We start from the raw sequence: 21,806 nt of genomic DNA, 5'->3' as shown, positions 1-21,806 counted from the left end.
AAAGACTACTCAATCAGATATTGGTGCATAAGAAATGGCTGGTAAAGTCTGATCTCCAGACTATCATTACACAGGGGAAAAAAATGTAGAGCAGTGTTTTATATTATGTTCATTAAAATGAATGTCGTGGAATAGCATACACGGGGAAACATATCATAGGGTTTCATGAATAAAATATTTTCAAATAAAAATTTCCATCCGTTTGGATTGCGTGGTTTTTAAACTCGTTTTAAATCCTTATTAAAAACAGATGTGTTTGCCTGACATGTATGTAAAAAGCCTTTTGTGTTGTTTATCCAAAGGGATGAATATGTGTGGTTAAATAGCTAATAGGACGACATATTTTTTCAGTATTAAATGATGAGAGCTGTGCCGTTTCTTTCCCAGATGAGGTCCTTTGATGGGTTCGGTGGGTTACATGGGAAGTCAGGGAACACTGCATTTTTGTTCCCGGACTGGCTGTGTCAGCCTTTCACCCCGACCATATCTCATAACCCCGAGTCCGAATTAAACTCAAAACATTCACACGGTACAATGTCCTCTTTATTTTCCGTCCACAATTCAAATACATCCTCCAGTGTCCCTCAGCGGAAGTGAACGATATGAATCAATTGCTGGTTGATCCGTGTAACTGGGCCATTTGTTCTAAAATGAATGTCGATGCTCGCGATGTTGTACTGCACCCCCCCTTTCATCCCCAATAGATTATTCATTTCACCTGGTGACGCTGACTTGCCCCCTGATGAATGGGTCATTAGATAAATTAGATGATGGACGAACTGATAAATTAGAAAATAATTAGATGCCCGATTAAAGAAACTGTTATCAGCCAATTACACTTACACAAAATTAGACTTTAGAGTCTAGTTACTGACTACAAACCAATGTAAGCTTTAATATCATAAAAAAAGGAAATGATAAATTATTCTTGGACTTATTTCTTAATCTTTCTCAGATTCTTCTAAATATAATTCATGTCTGCCTGCGTCATCATACCGCGACTTACTTCTTACGTCATCACATGGCGATTACATTTTGTAAACAGTCAGCGGCAGTTCGCAGGGGGAAAAAAAGAAGCCATGGATGATCTTGTGAAGGTAAACTTTTTATACATGTGATAAAGTCGCGTCTCTTCTTTTGCAAACAAGACTGTGAGGACGTGTTCGCGTATTTGTTAGCAGCCAGTTATTCCCCTCACAGATAGGTATGCCTACTAACGCCGTGTTGGTTCCTGACTGCTTCACTGGTTACAGTCAGGGATGAGCGGTGTCTGTGGCGCGTGACAGGTCCAAAGCGGTCAAAGCACGAGCTAAAGCGCGTGCCTGTGTGAAATTCACAGCAGTCAGAGTCGTCGTGCACCTGTTACCGTGTCATAGCTCGTTTCTGATGACGGGACCTCCAAAATATCTCACTTTGTTCACTATTTCATCCACCATTGAGCACTTGCTCTGCCACACTGAGTAAGGGAAAGCTGCTGCTATAGTCTCTCGTTGTAACAGTTACTCCAATTGTCTTCTTTTAGCCAGACATTTGGTGACTTTGAGAGATAAATTACACAATTTTTTTTTTTTTACATCATTAAAATGTAATTTCCGATTTCTGGGTGTGTTCTATGGCTAATATCGTTGCTTATATTGATAAGTAGGCTGCAGCCAAAAGGATTTCTGAAGGGGTTACATATAGCATAAAGAAATTACCTGTTTTGAAAGTATTTTTATGACTGCATTATTGTACCAACCTTTTGTTCAACATTATGTATTATCGATACAGACCGTTCTGGCCACTTTAAATGCCTTTATAGAGGTATTTTGTTATATTTGTTGCACTTTTATTGCTACACCCAAGGCAGGATCTTTCTTGACAAACATATTTTTAATGTCAAGGAAACTTTTCACGTGGATAAATAAAGGCTATATAAAATTTACATTTCCAAATATTGATTGCAGCTTCTACTTGTCACAGGAATGTTATTTCTGGGTAGAAATGACTTGATGTCATCAAGCTGTGCAGACATGTTTGACAAATTACAGGCCAACCGGATATTATTTTTTTCAGCAGACGATCACTTTTGGGGCAAGACACTGGGTCAAATTCATCCCATATCCATTAAGATGGACTTTTAGATCAACCAGTGTTGGTTAAATAAATGAAGAGATGATTTTATGGAAGCTTGAAACATTCATGAGACGTGAGAACTGTCTGTGTTCCCACCAAATTTGCTCCACTTCCAGCGGAGGCTGGCACTTGTGGAATAAAATAGAATGGGATCATTCTAGTTTTTATGTTTTCATGTCTTAAGTATATTGGACAATTATGTGACAATAGATGCTTTTCTCCAAAAAGCAGTATTGTAAATACCTTAAAACCTAACAATAAAATCACTCTCCTACTCTCTGTTTATTCACATCAGACAGGAAACTTGTAGACACTTTTTATGAAGGAATGCTTGGCCCGAGAATAAATTGACCTGGATCAAATTATAAAGGCATAGAATATGTTCTAGTTAACTTAAACCTGACCTGTTATGCTTCCTGTTTTCTTTCTTTTCTGTTATATTTATACCCTTACAGTATTAAACATGATTAATGTTTGAAAGAATGAGGTGAGACTGCTGCAGCCGAGTTTCTGTTTTATTTTTTCCCCCCACCTTTGGGTCTCTATGGTGTGAAAGTGAGGAGCCATCTATAATATAATATGGTTGATTTAAGCAAATAGGAGCTCAATCCAGCTGCTGTTTAAACCCTTTCTTTATCGACAATCAAAAGAAAGTTGACTTAAACTGATGAGACTGAGAGTCTGTTTTGTTTCAGACAGAGAAAGCACTGATCAGAGGAAATATGCAAAAATGCCCTCCCTCATTCAGAAATGCACCCTTTAATGGTTTTATATATATATGTATATGTGTGCAGCAGATGTTAATACATAGTGTCATGTTTACTATAAGATCAGTCATTACCCTATTCGTGTCACACGTTGTAATACATGTCTCACAGTTAGGATGTACAGTGCAAGTGTACACATGCATTTTTATCTAATGTGCCTAATTTTGCCAGAAAGTGTGTGGGTAAGTGCAACATGTATCATCAGATATGATTCACAAATCACTTCCTGTGTTTCCTCAGGTTCATGGGGGCGGCGGTTATGACTCTGACTTCAGTGATGAAGATGGACAGGGAGAGTCCTCACAGAGAGGCCTTAAAAGGTCAAATGAAGGCTAAAGAATTACGTAGGCTAATTGATACTTTTTCGCGTTATTCACATTTGGCTCAACCGAACTCCTGGTACTGTATCTGTGCTGACCAAATGAGATGGGATTGTACAAACGATAATAGGAGTAAACACAAGTGTTTTTAATCCATTTTTTTCACTAGTTTACATTTACACTGGTGTGGGTAGACATCTCCATCCACTAACACAAGCTTTCTGCTATTATGTGTACCTTCTACAGGAAACATGAGGAGGAAATCTTACAGAAGCCGTTTCAGAAAGGTCGCCACTCCAAGGTGGCTCACCGCAGCTTGCACTCAAATGAAGTGGACAGGTATGGTGACTAATAGCAGATCGACGAAGTGCTAATGGTTTTTAGTTGCACGCGTTTTACCGATGCACACTACAGTTAATGTCACTTCTTATTCTGATTAAATGCTCTCAGTGGATTGTTTTTTCTTTGCAAGCTATCACACATTATCTTGTTTTGTTTTTTTGTCTTTTTTTGAGAAAAATGCATCACTTATATTTATATTTTTTTGTTTTGTTTAGAGAAGAAGCCCGGAACAGACGAGCCCATCTGATATCGATGAACGCTGTATCCTTTCTTAATTTATCATTTCTTTCGGCTGTGAGTAGACGATGAAGAGGCTGATGAAATGTAACTTTTTAAGATATTAAAATGTGATGCGGTGGGAAATTTTAGGCTGTGTTTACAGTTGCAAAAGTTAACATTGAACAACAGAATGACCTTAAGCAGATGTCTCCAGTTTGAGCGGCACAAGAAGTTTGTCGGTGATTACATACTGTACTACGGAGGACAGATGGTTGACTTCAAGCGCTCAGCGTGAGTAATCTTACTCACAGTCAACTCTGGGGAACAGTCAGCTGCTGTCACTCCAGGCAAAAATAATGACAATATGTCTATACATCACTGCAATCCAGTTAATCATTTCATTAAAATTGATAGTTGCAGAAGTTGTTTTTCGGTTTTTGCGCGCTCATAAACTTTGTCATTTTACATTTATTCCCCGTAGAGCCAAGGACAAAACAGATCTAGACGTGCTGCGTGAAAACCATCGTTTTCTCTGGAGGGATGAGGACGAGGAGGACATGACATGGTGATCAACTTAGTGGCATCAGTAATAATGAATTAGTTTTTTACCTGTTCAGTTCTCTTCTTAAAAGTCTATATGTTACACTAGAAGTTAATGATGTGTGTGCTGATTTTCTTAGTTGCTTGTGGGTTTTTTTTCTGTTGCAGGGAAAAAGAATTGGCCAAAAAGTATTATGACAAGCTGTTTAAAGAATACTGCATAGCTGACCTCAGCAGATACAAGGAAAACAAGGTGAGAGAAATGGAAATATAATTGATTTCTTACCAATTTTTAAACAGTAATACAGCTTATATAAAGCAGTTTCTGTAGTATGATATGATAGCATTTTTGAATATTTGAAAGCATTTAAAAATTGTCATATAAAAAAGCCAGTTTCGCACAAGGTGCAGGAATTAAAACCTTAAATTACGGTTCGAATGAAGGTAGCACTTCATGATACCATTCTTAATAAATTATACGTTTATAGTTAAATAAACTTTAGTATAAAGTTGATAGAAAGTGAATGTTGATGTTGGCTAATCATGCGTAATATTCATGTTACCTATGTAGACTTATGTAGTATTATTTATTGCATTATATCAAAGAATGGATTATAATTACAGTCTGACAACTTAAGCACACATCACATTTACTATACTTTAGTAAACTACATGTGTCAGTTATTGCCAAAAGGTAATGCTTGTGGTTTTGTACTAAAGTTTAATTCGTGATCAGTGAGCCCATCCTCATTACTGAGGTCCCATGTTTAGCTCCCTATAACGTGACTTAGTAACACACTTGGGCAATTATTTTCCCCCAAATCCAACCAAGCAGCCAGTTAAAATCAAAGTAAACAGAAGGTAAAACAGTAAAAGGATCACGACATATCTCCAGGTTCACAGTGTTGTGACTGCTTGCACAGTTAGGTTCAGAATCTCTCAGACAGAGACGTCACAGCAGTTGCCTTTAAATCAAACAGTCAAGATGTGACGGAAGTGCCGACTTTCAGCTTTAATTCGGAGGCTTTTACACAATTTTTTATATTTCTTTTATGCAGAGTCTCTCATATTCGGAGGATCAAAATTAATTGGACAAACTGACATCATTTTAAATATAAATATTGTTTTTAATACTTGGACGAAACTCCTTTAGAGTCCATGACTGCCTGAAGCCTAGAACCCACTGTTGTCACCAAATGCTGTTGCTATTCTTGAGATGCTCTCCCAGGATTTTACTGTAGCCTCCATGGGTTGCTGCTTGTTTGTGAGTCTCTCTGCGTTCAGCTTTATCTTCATTAAACTGAAAAACATGCTGCATTGAGTGGAGATCAGATGAAACTCACGGGGTGCTTTTGCACCATACTTTGGGTCATTATCCATTTGTACTGTGAAGCACTGTCAAAGCCATCTTCTGTGGGTCTTTCAGGCTTTTTAGTGTTGCTGAGCTGTCCACTACTCCTAAAGTTTCTGCTGTCCCTCTGACAGGTTTATGTCATTTTTTGTCAATTAAAATAAGTCTACAGATCAGTCGCATCTTGATTGTTTGATTTCAAATCCACGCTAGTGGTATACGGAGTCAAAACTACTAACATTATGAACCAATTTCTAAGTCCTAGAAATCGATTTATCACTTACGCACCTACATGTGCTATAAGATAACATTACAGTGCCCGTAGGCACCTCAGCAATCAGCGTTACCAGGACCTGCTCCAGTATGCCAAAAAAGATTACACTAATTATCCCTGCGGTGTTGCCATGTGTAAAGGTTAATATTATCTAAGTCTCACTAATCTCCATAATAGCGAGCCCATTTTAGCCTGAAGTTGGGGGTATGATGTGTTCTGGCGCTCTGCTCTGTCTCCAGTGATCGCTGAGCCTTTTTGGAGCGAGGCCAACGTTTAAAACTGATGAAAAGTGGCACACGTGTGGCCCAGCTCAGTATCTCCTGCATTTGTGCTGATGAGTTTTCTGTGCACAGATCTCTTTTACGCTTACACGTCCGACATGGAGCACAATACAGAATACCTGGAATTATCTATGTTTATTGGCGGCACTGTAGGTAAATTGAAACATTTCAATTGAAAAAGTCGAAGCCGCTAAACACTAAAAAGGTTGTGCACCTGATTTATTCACTAGTTATTCTAGAACGCCTACGAATAAAATTATAAAGGGCGAGTTACAGTACTTCGGGTCAAAAGGACACCACTTACTATAGATGTGTTTACATTAACAAGTTAATGTGCATGCACAGCATTTAATAATAAGAGTGCATGGGTGAATAAACACAAATATATGCAGTCCTTATATTATCAGTTCTTTTTCTGATCCAACTGCCTTTGAAAACTAATAAGCATTAAAAGGTGGGGCAAACACAGCTATGGCTTGCAAGCTATATGCATGACAAAGTGATCTGATGCATTAGTCGGTTTCGTGTATATGATTTTGCTCATTTATCCTCATTTAAAAAATCTGTGCCCAACAGTTTGGATTTCGATGGCGGACAGAGAATGAAGTTGTCTCTGGAAAAGGTATGGCATACACCTGTTATATGCTTGCATGTTCCTGCTAATGTTGCTGTATCGAGCACTTACAGTTTGATCTGTAGTGGGAATAAGGAAGAGAATAAGCTGGAAAACAGCCTGGAGAGGTGGAGGTATGCTCTGGGGAGAGGAGGGATGCAAAGCAGTTGAAGCAACACAGAATAGATGTGTGTGTGTGTGAATGAGGAGGAGACAGGTGCAACAATGATGCTGCAAGGAGCAAAGGTAGTGAAGGTAGAATAAATTACCTGGGGTCAACCATCCAAAATAATGCAGAGCTCACAGGGTGGAGTGGGTGGAGATGAGTGTCAGGGATAATTTGTGACAGAAGGAAGAACGAGAGGGAGAAAGAAGCCAAGCTAGAGATGCTTATATTTTTAAATGGGAGTGATCAGGATGGACAAGATTAGAAATTAGGCACTTTATATTGTAAGGTAAAGACCCTACAATAATACAGTAATACACAATATTAATAATAAACCCCAATAATCAGACTACCCCCTTTGAACAAGGCGACGGTGGGACGGGAAACACTCCCTCTTAACAGGAAGAAACCTCCAGCAGAACCAGGCTGAGGGAGGGGAAGCCATCTGCCACGACTGGTTGCGTGAGGGGAGGAAGACAGGAAAGGCAGCATGTAGGACATGCAGGGGGTGGTGGTGATAGGGGGAAGGGAGGAAGATGATCTGCTGTGATGACCCCTAAGGGGAGAAGTGATCTTAAATTGCAGTAAAAAGCATACTTGTTGAGCAAAGAGATCCGATTTAATCAAGAGGCTGGAACTGAATCCTTATTACATAATATTCTATGTAATGCTGACATAAAGTCCGGATTCAGAAAGCTGTTGGAAAACGGGATATTTTAATTACTCTTTGTGACGTTTTTTTCTTGCAGTGATGCTCTAAATTCACATTTTAGTGAACCTCAGTGAACCATAGTAAAGTGGGATTATAGCTTTCTCACCCACACCTCACAACCTTCTCCACTAGATGGAGACAGAGATAAAGACAATTCACACAGCAGTACATCACCTATGATTGGTGCTTCCCCTCAGGAGTCTCTCCACATGTCAGGCTCTTTAAAAAAATCTGCCTGCTGCAATTTGGTTTGACTTTATGGCTCTCCAGAATGGCGTCATAAATCTTTAAACGATTTGACCTTTCATCTGAATTTTCTTTCCGTGTTTGCTTGTGGCTTCCCATCTTAAGCAGCCACGGATTAATCTGTCCATTGATACCCAACACTGTAGCTTTCTGATACCACTGGACTAGCTTGATAGTTTGGCAGTGGTTCCATGATTACTGTTGCTATTATTGCTCAGGATTAGTACAACACCTCTCTGTCTACCGCTGCGTTTGTGTGACAGTGGTATTTATAAGTTTACCTGGAAGGACAATAGCTGCTGCTCAGCAAGGGAGCCTGCCTTGACAGCTCATTAATAAAGTGAGCTTCACACACATACACAATCTCACACACACACACACACACACACACACACACACACACACACACACACACACACACACACACACACATATGCAGAGTCATTTAACATTTAAATTATTATTATAATTATGTTTATACCAGTACAACCTCATAAACACACAAACAGCGTGTCTGGGAAAGCTGACTAAGCCAATATGTTGTTCCGGATTAAGACGGTGTAATCTTGGACTCTGACAGTTCAAGCCATGTAGCAGTACTCTACAGCAAGTGGGATTAGATTAGGTCAGATGCACTGCACTTTAGCTGCCTCAGCTGTGATTTGTGGACATTAATAATTACCAGAGACATGCTCCTTAAGTACTGTTTAGAGCATGGGACTAAACCCTCTCCAGTGAAATCAATACTAAATAAATTCTGTAAGTTGGGCCTGACGCCCCCGTTCAGACGTGAAGAATACACTGGTGCAAGTCTTTGTCATGGATTGAGTATAACAGGAGTTTGATTTGATTTGTAAGCTGATATAGAGTGTCATCAATCACAGACACTTGAATCTTGGCAACAATCTGTTGGCGAGTCATCAACGTGAACGTTTTTGATTTATTGTTCAATTACCAGCAGTTCCACTTGGACTAAGTGTTGCTAGTCCGAGCTCGTGTGTAGTACTGCTTCCTGTCAATTAAACTGATCTTGTACCACCTCTGATGCCCACGTTTTACTTTTGCTCTGGCATGAATACCTTTTTTGGACACCATCCCCTTATCATCGCTGCTTTCTGTGCACTTCAGATCATGCTGGTGGATAATGCTGACTAGTTTCCATCCAATAAGGTTGGATCACGAAGAACACTGACCTTTCTTTTCATTGCTATAGTGTTATATTGGATCAAGGAGTGCACAGTACCAAAAGGTTTCATTCTCTCTTCTTTTTGGGGGGGATCACAGGTTATCCTCCCACTGGAGTCTTGCTGCAGATTTTTTTTGAAGAATGAGATGTGCTTCTAGTCCTTGCTGCTAACTTTCTTTTTCTCATCTCGGTGCCTTTATACTTCTGAAAGTTCCACATGAATTCCTGTAGTTGAATATAAGAGAAAGCTACAAATGCCTAATATTAACAGATCTTAAAGGTACCTTGTTGGTTTCCTTTTTTAAAAACAGAAGTTGTCATTTGTATTTGTTTAATTAGTTTTACTTAATAATTCCTCGTGAGCGATCTGGCCTTTTTATCTTTGGTCTTCTTTCATAGTGTCAGTGATGTTTTTCTACTTTGTGCATCCACCCATGGGAGAGTAGCATGAAAACTTCTGGAGTTATACTTGCTTGCAGACAAGCGAGTATAACTGTGGACTGTGGATTTCCATGGAGCGCACATGGACATGTATTCACCCTCTGACTATGAAATAGATATGGATACCATTACAATAGTGACATATTCATATAAAAAATGAGCAAAGTTTCAGATAATGAGGTCAGACTGCTCTTGACTGCAAGCACAGAAACACAAACCACTTGCTGGTCATTTTTAAATATCAGGGGCAGCCAATCAGAAGACAGTTGCTTTAAAGTGCAAGAATAAAAACATGTGGAGCAAAGAGCAAAGATAGCTGAGGCTAGGTTGTTGTAGGCGGGCCTCCTGTCAAGGTACACACTGACACAGCAGGAGTTAAGTTTGACCCAGCTTCTGCTGCCTTGGAATAAATGCCACTGGTGGCTGTGAATGATGTGAAGCCACTTTTAGCTTGCACTGTTGTGATGCATTATACTACTGTCACACTGGAAAAAATTAGTGGTTGGAGACTGGCAAAACAAAATTAGGGACAGGTCTGCGACTGCTTGCAATCATTGGCGTTAAAACCACATTAAGATGTTATTAGTTTGGAATTGATTGCATGCAATTGCTGACTTGACCCCAATCTGTTTATGATAATAGGGCAATGAACTGTGTTGTATTGCAAAAATCTGCTGTTTAGACACAGAAATGGATGTTTCTAACATTCAGAGTTTAGCGAGAACCTCATTCTTTGAAACATAAATTCCTCTACAAGTGTTATAAAATATAAAATTTAAATTACTGCTGGGATCTGCTGAGTCAAGTCAACTACTGTAATGCTGTTCTCACTGGCACACATTGCCTATCTAAACGTTTGATCCTGCCTCTGCTCCATCTACATTTTTTTTTTGTTATTGTTGTCAGGTTCATATAAAGCAATTACTCCACCCTTAAATGAGCAAATTCAAATAATGTTATATACTATTCTACATCCTGGTGGTACCCTTTCAATTTCGATTTAAGTAAAACAAAAGTGACAAGCCAATTTGAGGGGTGAGATCGTTTCTGTTGCTTTAAATGATTGCTTCGGCTCGGCCTGTGTTCTAGGCAGGCTTTGCACGTAGTAAGTATGTCCTGCTGGGCTCTCATTTGCCAGACAAAATACATCAGCTCCAGAGAAGTAACTGAGTGTATTTTAAGTGTGAGAAGTGGAAGCTCATTATCCGACAGTGCACAAACCTTTCAGAGTTACCCAGTCTAACAGCGGCCGGTGTCAGTGTCTCCATTCCTATTGTTTCAAAGTGTGAGTGTCAGAGTGCGCCTTACAAATGTCAAAATTTGAATATTTCTCTGTGGTTTAAAGAGGGACACATAGATGTAACGCAGATATTCTTGGGCTGATAGAGTATAGAATGCAGTCATAGAACTTTGTAATGCTATTTAGTCTGAGCACTGAACTCAAAGTCATCGTGGAAGACAGACCCCCAAAAAACAAAAAACAGGCTAAATCTGATCAAGCATCAGAGGTGGGAGTGGGTGGTCAGAGAAGCATCCATCTGATTCCTAGTTACATTTCCAATATTTGAAAAGTCTGCCTGAGGGAACCATATATTTTCCACAGGCTGCACTTTTATTGAAGGCATTTCACTCTGGGAATAGGCAAGGTTAGAGTCCTGGTGAGTATCAAGATTTAGCTGAAAAACAACAGCGGATGCAGACACTCACAGTGACCACCTTAAGTCTGCATCCTCACAGGCTTTTCACTAAATGATCTGAAGGGTCATTTTGGGCTGGGGCAGATCTGGTTGAGTTACTTAAGAGTACAGTACAGTCCATGTACCTTTGAACAGAGTCAGCTCACCTTGCAGCAGTAGAAGCTGTTGCATGTGACAAGCAGCTTTGTGATGATCGTGATATTAAACAAACAGGTCAGCATTATGGGAAACTTGCGTATTTGCTTTTGCTCACAGCCCTGACCCTAAGAAACAGGAGTTGACGTGTATCATCGCTTTGTCTGTTTGTCTTATGGCAATAAAGTCGGCCTGCCAGCATCTCTTCATCTCTATTCATCAGTCTGTTTGCTGCCTCTTAGGAGTAGCAGTCTAAGCAGCCTCTCTCTCTCTCCGCTAACATCCTCCTGCTCATCCGGGCGGGGGGGCACAAAGGTGTTCCCAAGCCAGCCGAGAGAGCATGTCCTAGGTGTGCCCTCACCTAGGAGGCGTCCAAGATGCCAAACCACCTCGACTGGCTCCATTTAATAATGAGAAGTACCGGCTCTACTCCGAACCTTTCCTGAATGACTGAGCTCCTTATGTTATCTCTAAGGGAGAACTCAGCCACCCTTCAAAGCCAATTACTCGATCTCATTCTTTTGGTCACTACCCAGAGCTCGTAGCCATAGGTGAGGGTGTGAACATAGCTCAACCAGTAAATCGACAGCGTCGCTGTTTTCACCACAAGCGACTGCTACAGCGCCCGCATCACTGCTGACACCACACCAGTCCGTCTGTCAATCTCCCGCTTCACCCTCCCCTTACTTGGGAACAAGACTCAGAGGTACTTAAACTCCTCCACTTGGGGCACCAACTCGTCCAGACCCGGAGTGGGCACTCCACCTTTATCTGGCGTCACACTTGGAGGTGCTAATTCTCATTCCCGCTGACCTCACAACTGACCTCGAACCGTTCCACTGCGAGCTTCACGCCACCTTCTCATGAAGCCAACATAGAAAGATAATCCACAAAACACAGAGATGGGATCCTGAGCCCACCAACACAGAGACACTCGGCAACCTGGCTGTGCCTAGAAATTCTGTCCATAGAAAATCAAATTCTCTTCATCTTACTAATTAAAAAGTAAAAGAAAACAAACTACAAGCATTGGTATTTGTGATTTTTAAGAAAAAGTTTTTATGGGTTCGATGTGTTAGACTTTTAAGTGTGTTCAGTGACTTCGCTCAGCTGGATGCCTGCCAAGCCCTTATAAGAAGAGCAATTACTGTCCATGTTTGTGCTCGGTTGGTTGTGTCCTGTAAATAGTTTTTCATAATAGTGGTCTTTGGCCAGAGTCCTTTTCTGGCTGCAGGGGATTTTTAATGAATTATTTTTTTAAATTTTTTACTGCAGCACCACAAGTGACCACAGGGAAAAATTAGCAGCAAGACTAAGGTGTGGTTCTGTGTGCAGCTCTGCTAATGTGTGTTTCCACAAGTTCCACACGGTGCTAATCTAAGTTAATTGGCTCCCTTGTTGTAGCTTCACATGAAAGTGGATTGGATCTTTTTTGTCTAACCCAGCACGGCACGTCTGGCCTGATAGCAATCCCTTTGATAGAAGGGGGGAAAAAACAGACAAATGTGTCATTTCGCATCATCGTGTGGACTTGGCAGTTATCCAAGAGTGAATAAAAAGTGAATGCACGCTAGTTCAGGTCACTCCCTTTGACATCATCCAGTCACTGTTAATCGTGCACCCATCTGTCCTGTGGTAGTTATCCGTCTTGATCTCGGGCCACTGGCTGGTGGCATTATTAACCAATGACGTAGGAGGACCGGAGTTTCCTCTCCTAACAGGATTCATCGGCTTTTTTCTTTTTCTCTTTCGTGTGGCACGTGAGGCTCCCCTGATGTGTGAAAATACCTGGCGCCTCTCAACAGTGGAAATCCTTCTTTTCTTTCACCAGAAAACCCGATATAGCTCGCGTCCATCCATCAGGTTTCCCAAACGCTTACCACAGTTGGCTTTGGGTAAAAAGAAGCGGTGTGCCACCCCGGTCAGGTCACCACCACTCCATCACTGTGTATAAAACTTGTTTTATAAAGCAGCAATTCTCTCTGCGTCCCAGTTTTTTGTTTTAAATCGGTTTTCCAAATACAGTACCGGGGACTTGTTGTAAGGTTTCAAGTGTGAAATTTTTGGGCCTAGGGACTGAAAACTATCAGAAATACGTTGACAAACTGTTTCCTGGCCTTGATTGTATTTAGTTTTTGACATTTATTTGTCAAAAAAATTGCCTGGAAACAGATTTATATTGACTCCACTCTCCCAGGGTCACATTTGTGTGTAGCTGGAGGGCTCCACACATTCGAACGCTCCATGTTGTAACCTTCGAATAAATCACATCCTTTTCTATTTTACACTGAGCTGCTTCTCAAAGGGAGCAAGGGGACTCAGAATGATGTTCAAGGGCGCTTCTGTATTTTTAATATGCAAAGCAGAACCTTTTAGAGTCTTTCTTTGCACATGTTACGTCCGGCTTTAACAGCAGATAAGAAAATAATTTTTTATCATAGGCATCATGATCGTAAATGAGGTCACTGATAATGGGTGAAGACTGTATAGGATTCTCCCAGGTCTCTGGGTATCGGTCACTAATCGTGGCGTTAAGACAGCACAGAGATGAGAAGATGGCCCTCACCCAAGTCACGCCCACGTAGAACAAGGGGGGAACAGGATATGCTGACATTTTCAAGTAATATAAATACTTTTAGTGACATCCTGACGTTCTCTGTGACCTCACCAAGGAGCTGATATTTGTTGTTTTTGACTGGAAATTGTTGGATTCTTTCATGGCTCTCTTTTATAAGTACAGTGTCTTCCCCTCACACATAAACTCAAGTAAACCTCATTTGAACCGTAGCCAGAAGTGTTTTCTTCTAAGCTGACGTCATTGGATCTTAATCTCATACAGCACGTGAAGAGAGAGTCCGCCCTATGGCTCAAAGTGGCCAGAGGCCATGGGCCCTGCGTCATCTCACCTGAATGTTTACAGAGTCGCAATCCTTTCCAGGTGAGGAGAGGCATCACTTTCCTCTCGCGGAGTTAGGAATTCGTGCCAAGACTGGATGGCTCTGACGCATTCGCTCCCTCTGCTGCAATCTGGAGGAACCCCGGAGACCAGATCAATGCCACCTTAAGCTCCTCTGGGGATAACAGGCAGCCTGTACAGCGGCTGGAGGGAGGCCTGAAGGGATGAGACGAGGGGAAGAAAGGGAGATGAGAAGGAGAAAGGGGATAAGGAGGAAGGGGTGTAGAGATAGACTGCGGTGGGTAAAAGTGAGCAGCAGGGTTTGAAGGTTGCCTGACAGAATCTGTTTGGAGATTTTTAGTCTGAGTCACTACTAAAATACATCTTTTTATTCTGTTCACTTTTCTACTGTTAAGTTTTTGAATTTCACACGAACATTCATCATAAGCCACCTGCGGCTGGTTGGAGCCCTCAGTAAGTCATTATATCAATAAAAAATACATTTATCTACACTGGACATGAGTGTAAGTGTGACATGAGTGACATGAGTGTAAATGTGTGAAATATTCAGATTTGTACATGTGAGCTCCTTCATGTTCCAGGTCAGTTCCAGTGTGGAAACAAACGCTGCGAGAAGGAGGAAGGCCTAAAAAGCTGGGAGGTGAATTTTGCCTACGTTGAACACGGGGAGAAGAGAAACGCACTGGTGAAACTCAGTAAGGAAAAAAAGACGAGAATCATCTCTTTATTTTATAGCCTAATTTTTTGGAAAAGGTGTGGCTGTGGCCCAGCAAATGGTCCCTCTCTATGACCTTAGTCATAATAATCCCCCTTCAGGTTATTATACTGCGGAAAATAATTACTGTAGTTGGAGGAGTCAGTTAAGCAGGAAATGACAGACTCTTTTTAACAAGCTGGTCTTACAGGTCACGTCCAGGTTCTTTCTCCTCACAAAAAATTAAAAAAATCCCAATTTGTACCAATTTAAAATTCATTATTTAGACAGTCCCTAATGTTTAAACAGTAATGAAACGTGATTTGGCAACCCCAGTGCATGAACAGGGTATGCTTTACTGGACAAATATAATCCATAAGGATGATGATGCATTGCTTCATGAGCAGAGTTATTATGAATCATTTTTTTTGTGTTTTGGGAGAAAAACATGAGCTCCACTGGGTTCTTTCATGCTTTCTTCTCTGTAGTTTATACACAGATGATTCATTTTTATCAACAGCATTCCCCTTATATGTGCGCAATACTGTTATATACTGCTGAGCAAAAATCTTGAGCCACCCCTCTTTTCTTTATATGTAGCGAGGAAAATGGGTCCAGAGATCTATTAAAAATGTGCAAAACAAAAACAGAGTTTGTACAGTTCTAACAAGCTTGAAAGTCAATATTTGGTGTGACCACCTTTATTCTTCAACACAGCCTGAACTCTCTTATTCAGGCTCTCTTCTCAATTCTTTGAGTCGTCTTCAGGAATAGTTCTCCAAACTTCTTGAAGGACATTCAAGGCTCTTCTTTAGATGTTGGCTGCTTTTGTTCTGTTCTCTGTCCAGATCATCCCGTTCCTTTTGTCCAGTTTCATCAATTTTTTTTTTAAGGACACATTGCATAACATGCTGGGATATGCCAAGGTTTAAGCTAATAGCTTCTAGCAAAAATACTACTTAATGCCTCTTAACATTTTTTTATTAGATAGCGACGGTGGAGACAGAGGGGGGAAGACACGCAGCAAAGGGCCACAGGTCTGATTCAAACCCAGGCTGCTGCCTTCTGGCGCTCAAGTTACTGCATCTTAAATGGTGTTAGCTTTGATCAAATTGTGTCATTTTTGCTTTTTTTCATCAATTCGACTAAAGAAATGAGAATTAGTTATGTGTTTTTGCGACGGGATGCTAGTAACAATTTTAAATTTGTCCTTTGATAAAGCTGTGTGTCATGTGTAGGTACTATATTGGTTCATCTGTTGGGTGAGGTGACTTTTCCACATGGGAATTATTCAGAGTTCAGTGTTAAATTGCTTGAAAAAAACAAACGTTACTCTGGAAATGGTCAGGTACAAGGACTGGACTACAAATGGGTGACAAAGCAGCCACATCGTCCACAGAAAAACTTGCTCAAAAAACTGTATACATGAAGCCTGATGTCAACAGTCGCTTCTTGGAAGCCAAATATAAAGAAATGAAGGGTGACTCAAGACTTTTGAAGACTCAGCACTGCATATGAATCAGGTTGAACATTTTCTCAGTGTACACCGGGGTGATGCTGAAATCTTCTATAGAAGCATCACTTTCAACCACTATATAATAGACATACAGTAGGTTAGTTCAGTAGTTACAAAAAGTGTGAGCATTAACACACAAACACCCTGACACTGTCACTATAATAACAATCACAGTAGTAACAGTGGATCTATTTTTAGAGCCGCTACAATAGATAGCCTGTTTGTGAACATGTCATATTGTTTCTGTTCTAGGACTTTGCCCTGAATGCTCTTTCAAACTCAACTACCATCACAAGTAAGCCGACTTTCACTTCGCCTTTTACATGAACATGTAGCTCTGTTTGCCCGTGAAGACTGATTTCTGAGAGTGCGCTCGTCTGCTAAAAGTAGGCCAGGTCACCATGGACAGTCAGCACGTGTTGTTTTGTTGCATGCAGAGGTTTAGAATTCAAAACATGATTCATATCTCCTGTCTGACCTTACCAGAGTGTCATGATTTTATCACAGTTCTTTGAATCTGGAAGCAGCTGTATGCATTATAGTGTTGCTTTAGCTGCTGAAGGATGGCTGGAAGTCTTGTATTAGATGTTTTCATTAAAGCCACAGTTTACTCGTGTTTTGGATGTGCCATTCAACCCACACGAAGGGTTTCACGTAATAGCATTTGAAACAGTGACTTGGCTGACGGTTTGGTCAATTTGTGATTCTGTTCAGGAGGAAGGAGGTGAAAGCAAAACCAAAGACTAAAATGCTCTTGGATGAGAACCAGGAGCCAGCGAAAGCAAAAACAAAGAAGAAAAAGAGATCGTCGTCACATTCGAAGAAGCACAAACACAAGAAGCACCGAGGTAAAACTCCTCTGCTCTTCTTTCCAAATAAACTTTCCTTTAAAACAGTAATAGGATGAAGAAATACCCTTGGGAGCAACCTTGTTTGCATTATGTTCTTCAAAATTATGTAATACCAATTTTTCTTTTGTGTTTGACATTTAGTTTTTTTTTTTTTGTTGTAATAATTTCCATTTGATATCTTCTTATTTTATTACAAGAGCTCCAAGCATTAAAACTGCTATTATTTGTTCTGTCTTCTCCTCTTTCACTAAATTGTTTGTGCAGCAAAAACATTAAGAACTAGAAACATATAATTTATCCTCCCCCACCACATTAAACTGGAAGTACTGCACCCATAGGTGGTGCTGTAGGAGTCAGGTTTATGTTTTTAGCAATTATGCAAAAAGTGTTGCATGCAGAGTGCCCTCTGGTGGACAGAATGTGCAATGTTAACTCTCATAACACAGTTGAAGGGTGTCTCTCCACTGTCGCTTTAATTTTGATTTATCCGCTGTTATAAATGGTACATGGACTGATTGTTATATAAAGCTTTTCTGTGCCCTGACTGAGCACTCCCAGAGCTTTGTAAAACTTTGCTCATCCACTTTTTTCTATGCTTTTTCTGTTTAAGTGCTTTCTATCTAACATTTACACACATTCATCCTCCTGTGGATGCATCGAAGAGCAACTTGGGGTTAGTTAGTATCTTGCCCAAGGATATTTGGCATCAGTGTGGCCAACAGTGTGGCAAGTCATGCACGTAGTATTTTTTAAAGTGTTCATTAAGGTCAGCAAAGGCCGGTAGCTGTGACTCTGATCGTTGCCTCTCTGTGTGTTTCTCTATAGATCGCTCCACCTCTTCCAGCAGCTCAGAGGAATTGCAAAACTCGGATAGAGGTAATGTCATGATGGCCTGACGCACACAGACCCACAAACACATTTTTAAAATGATGTAGGGATGCACAGCTCCCTAAACCTTTTGGTGAAATTTGCCATTTTGACATTAAGATCGGTCACCTATCTTACATATCTTTCAATTTTTTCCAAATTTTCCAATGTTGCAAAAAACTTTTTTAGCTCTTAAATGTTTGAATCTGAGTTTACGATCTCCTTCACCTGAGCGCTGAACTGAAACTCTCCTCCAAACTTCTGGAGTGAAAGCACCCTGACACTCCCATAAGCCTTGTAGTTAATGTTATAGACAGACTCAGCATGCTTTTTGTCTCCATTCTTTCTTTCTTTTTTTCCTGTATGTTTTTTAACTTTACTGGAAACAGCATGAAGTGAAGTATGACTTTGCCCCCTTGTCCCTGTTCTGTTTGTTCAGCCAAGGTCTGGCTGGATAAATGGGTTGGTAGGTGGAGGTGTACACTCTGAGGTTATGTCACTGAGCTCCACATGCAGGTCCATACACAAAAACTCTTATGCTTTCTTTCTGCGTCACACTTGCTCGAAGCAATTGTTGAAGGTTGGAGAACATTACATTTCGGATTGTGGTATTTAGTGTAATGTATAAGCAGTGCTTTCAAAGAGGGGTTAGAGATTTTTAATATCAGGGAAGCACTTTGTGCCCTAGAAACTTTATATTAATGCCAGGGAAAATGAATGGAAAAATATGCTGCTTTGGCCCAGTATAGCATCACATAATTAGCGGCTTATGCTGATAACATATTTGTCTACTACAACCTGCCAAAACTTGTTTCTGAATAAATTTGTGAGGAAATAGGCCACGTTCTTGAAGAAGAACTCCTAATTTTTTTCTGCAGGGTTTGGAGTTTACTTCCTAAACATTCACTGGTTGATCAGAGGCTATATGAGTGACAAATTAAAGGAAAATGTCAACTCTTTACATTTATATTATTGAAGGGTTTCAGTGGGTGTGTTATGCGCATGTTGGAGGTGATTTGGGTCAAAACACTCCATCCACACCTCTAACTCTAAGGTTTTTCTCTATTTAAGTCACTATGCAAAAACTGAATTGTGCACATAAACCCTGACATTGAAACTGATGAGCAAAGGTTACCGGCTGACCCAGTTTTTCTTTGCTGTGAGTGCGACTCACTGCTCTCTGAAACTCTCCTACTAGACTCTGACGCTGGGGATGAGCCAGAGGACCAATCAGAAGGCGACCACTGGCGAGGACCTGCCCCTGCAGTGGAGGAAAAGTCGAGGTGAGGTTAACCGCTAGTGCTCGTTTTAAGCTTCCCGTTTGTCACCAGTTACATGGGTTACTGCTGCCTGTATAGCAGTATGAGAACTGCTTACATACACTGCGTAAAGCTGCTCACAAAATCTTGAACACATTTATGTCAACTTCCACCGACCTTTGATAGGATAATGATGGTAATGCTTCTGAGCCATTTCACTGGCGGCAAATGGCTTATTACTCGAAATATTGGCTGTGCTAGTTTAGGTTTTATAATCTGTGTAATGAATATTATTGAGACTGATGTTATTTTAATGTAAAAATAAAGTCATGAGGGAGAACATAAAGAACTGCCTCTTACAAATCTGACAATCGTATAGACTGGGATCTACTTTCAGTCAAGAAAGTGATAGTGGGTAACTTAAGTGCATTTCAGGTCTGTTTGCCTTGTTTAAAAATGTTCAGTCTCTCTTGCTTCTGCCCCTCACTGTGTATTTGTTTGTGTTGTGGATCAGTGTTGTCAACATCATTTTATGCTATATAGAGAACTGACACTGACCGAGTTATGCTGGGGTCCCCCCATAAGAAGCATCTAACAGTTTGTGTCAGTATCATGCATGACAGGAACTTACATTTCTGTGTTTTGCTTGTTGTGTCTCTTCAGGGAGGAAGAGTTTGATGAGTACTTTGAAGACATGTTTCTTTGAATCCGCTGGTATCAGTGGCATCCCTGCTGTGACTACACTTCTGTGTGTCTTCTGAATACTTAAAGGTGTTCTGTTTGAGTCTTGACTGTATGTAGGTTTATTTCACTGCGAGTTCCATTACTGCCAATGAAATAAACATCGTGTTTACATGGCCTGTCTCTGTCACCTTCTCTTTATATCTGTTTTTTTTAATGTTGCAAATTTTACCATTTTAATGTCCCTTTTTTACGACCCAGCCTCGTGGCACATAGAGGAAATGCTGTTTCTTTTCAGCCGTGGAGCTTGCCTCTTGCTTATGATGCATAACTTAATTAAGTCTTAATTCAATAACCTTGTCCCCACGTCCCATTTGCAGCTAAACCTGCATATATGATTGTTTTGTGAAGTGTTGCATAAGAGTCAAACCTTCTGCTCTTAAAAAAAAAAAGGATTATCTTTGACTGCAGAGGGGAACTACATGTTGCTGGGGATTAAAGCCCTTGGCTTAAATAAAGACAATTACCACATACTGCTCTGTCTGTCTCCTTTTTTACTTTCTGCTTTCTCGGGAGCACTCTTTCACTGTGTGATTCATGGCGATGTAAGCTAACAGGTAGTTAAGTACAGTCCACTGAGCAATAACAGCTTGTTTTGGAGTTTAGGCGGGATACGATTCTGCCTGCAGCTACACTTGTACACCTTTTCAGCTGATCAATTGTGCTGTCAAAGTCTGTTTTCTTGGATAAAAATTCTCGCCTGCACAGGGCTTCAACAAATATCCAGAAAGGAATGTGTACATCCCAGCTGATGATAGGACTTTGAAATGTATGCTTCTGTTTTTCCCTCGTGATTTAGAAGATGAAAAGTAACACCGTCCAATTTTTCGCTCTCATTGAAGAACCCAGAAAAAGTCGAGTCTGTATTCAAGTCCAAGTTTCCACAAAATAGATTCTCCTCAAACTAGATATTGGTTGGTTATCTTTCATACTTGTGCCTTAACATCAGCTGAATCTCAGCTATCTGAGTTATAATAAGCCACTAACTTTTTATTCAAGTAGAGGTGGACTGTGAAGAGAGTTGCACTCGCCGACCTCCAAACTCTCCGGGGATCGAAGGGTCGCATTGCCGCAGAAGCGTTCGGCGAAATGATAAATTACTGCTCTGTGTTTCATGTCACATATTTCACATTGTCAGTGGAGGCCTCAGCAGTATCCTGTCCTCTCTATGCAATGTACACGCTGGATTGCACTGCTGCAGCCGCTCTTAATTGTGTTATTTTCCTACACTTCAATGTGCAATCTCCAGCTTTCTCCAGGCAGAATTTGCACACAGCAGGTCACAGGTACAGCGCTGAGCAGAAAAGTGAGACGGTACTGAATCGGGCAGGGATCACAACCAATCCACTGATCCTCTTTCCCCAATGGCTCATCCAGCTTTGGAGCCTCTAAGATCCCCCGGTGATATATGGCTTTCCGACGAGCACTGTCGCAGCTAAGCCCAGAGGATCTCAGGTTCGCTCTCTGCCTGTGTTTAACTTTAATGTGCATAACTCAACTTACGAAGAAGAGAGAAAGCGTCGCCTCTGCACGTGCTGTCCTATTTTCAAGCCCGA

The 21,806-nt window shown here is 40.7% G+C and overlaps 1 protein-coding gene across 1 annotated transcript; it reads left to right on the top strand.

The window, feature by feature from the left end:
- The first annotated feature begins 1,009 nt into the window (after positions 1–1,009).
- Positions 1,010–20,723, top strand: fra10ac1 (FRA10A associated CGG repeat 1). The gene is made up of 14 exons (XM_031751953.2): positions 1,010–1,097; positions 3,123–3,202; positions 3,449–3,541; positions 3,760–3,805; positions 3,978–4,054; positions 4,245–4,328; positions 4,472–4,556; positions 6,786–6,831; positions 14,904–15,017; positions 16,785–16,827; positions 17,247–17,380; positions 18,209–18,259; positions 19,449–19,533; positions 20,173–20,723. The coding sequence occupies exons 1-14, from the start codon at positions 1,080–1,082 to the stop codon at positions 20,213–20,215; spliced, it is 999 nt and encodes a 332-aa protein (XP_031607813.1). The 5' UTR covers positions 1,010–1,079; the 3' UTR covers positions 20,216–20,723.
- Positions 20,724–21,806: the final 1,083 nt, after the last annotated feature.

Source organism: Oreochromis aureus, linkage group 8 (assembly GCF_013358895.1).
Source record: "Oreochromis aureus strain Israel breed Guangdong linkage group 8, ZZ_aureus, whole genome shotgun sequence".
NCBI classification, from domain to species: domain Eukaryota; kingdom Metazoa; phylum Chordata; class Actinopteri; order Cichliformes; family Cichlidae; genus Oreochromis; species Oreochromis aureus.
Note: the sequence above shows the minus strand (reverse complement) of the source record. Positions and strands in the feature narration are given on the sequence as shown.

Excerpts from the sequence above, each read along its gene's own strand:
- fra10ac1 (XM_031751953.2), top strand. Across the intron at positions 3,542-3,759 it reads CACTCAAATGAAGTGGACAG|AGAAGAAGCCCGGAACAGAC; the intron begins GTATGGTGACTA and ends TGTTTTGTTTAG. Across the intron at positions 19,534-20,172 it reads GCAGTGGAGGAAAAGTCGAG|GGAGGAAGAGTTTGATGAGT; the intron begins GTGAGGTTAACC and ends GTGTCTCTTCAG.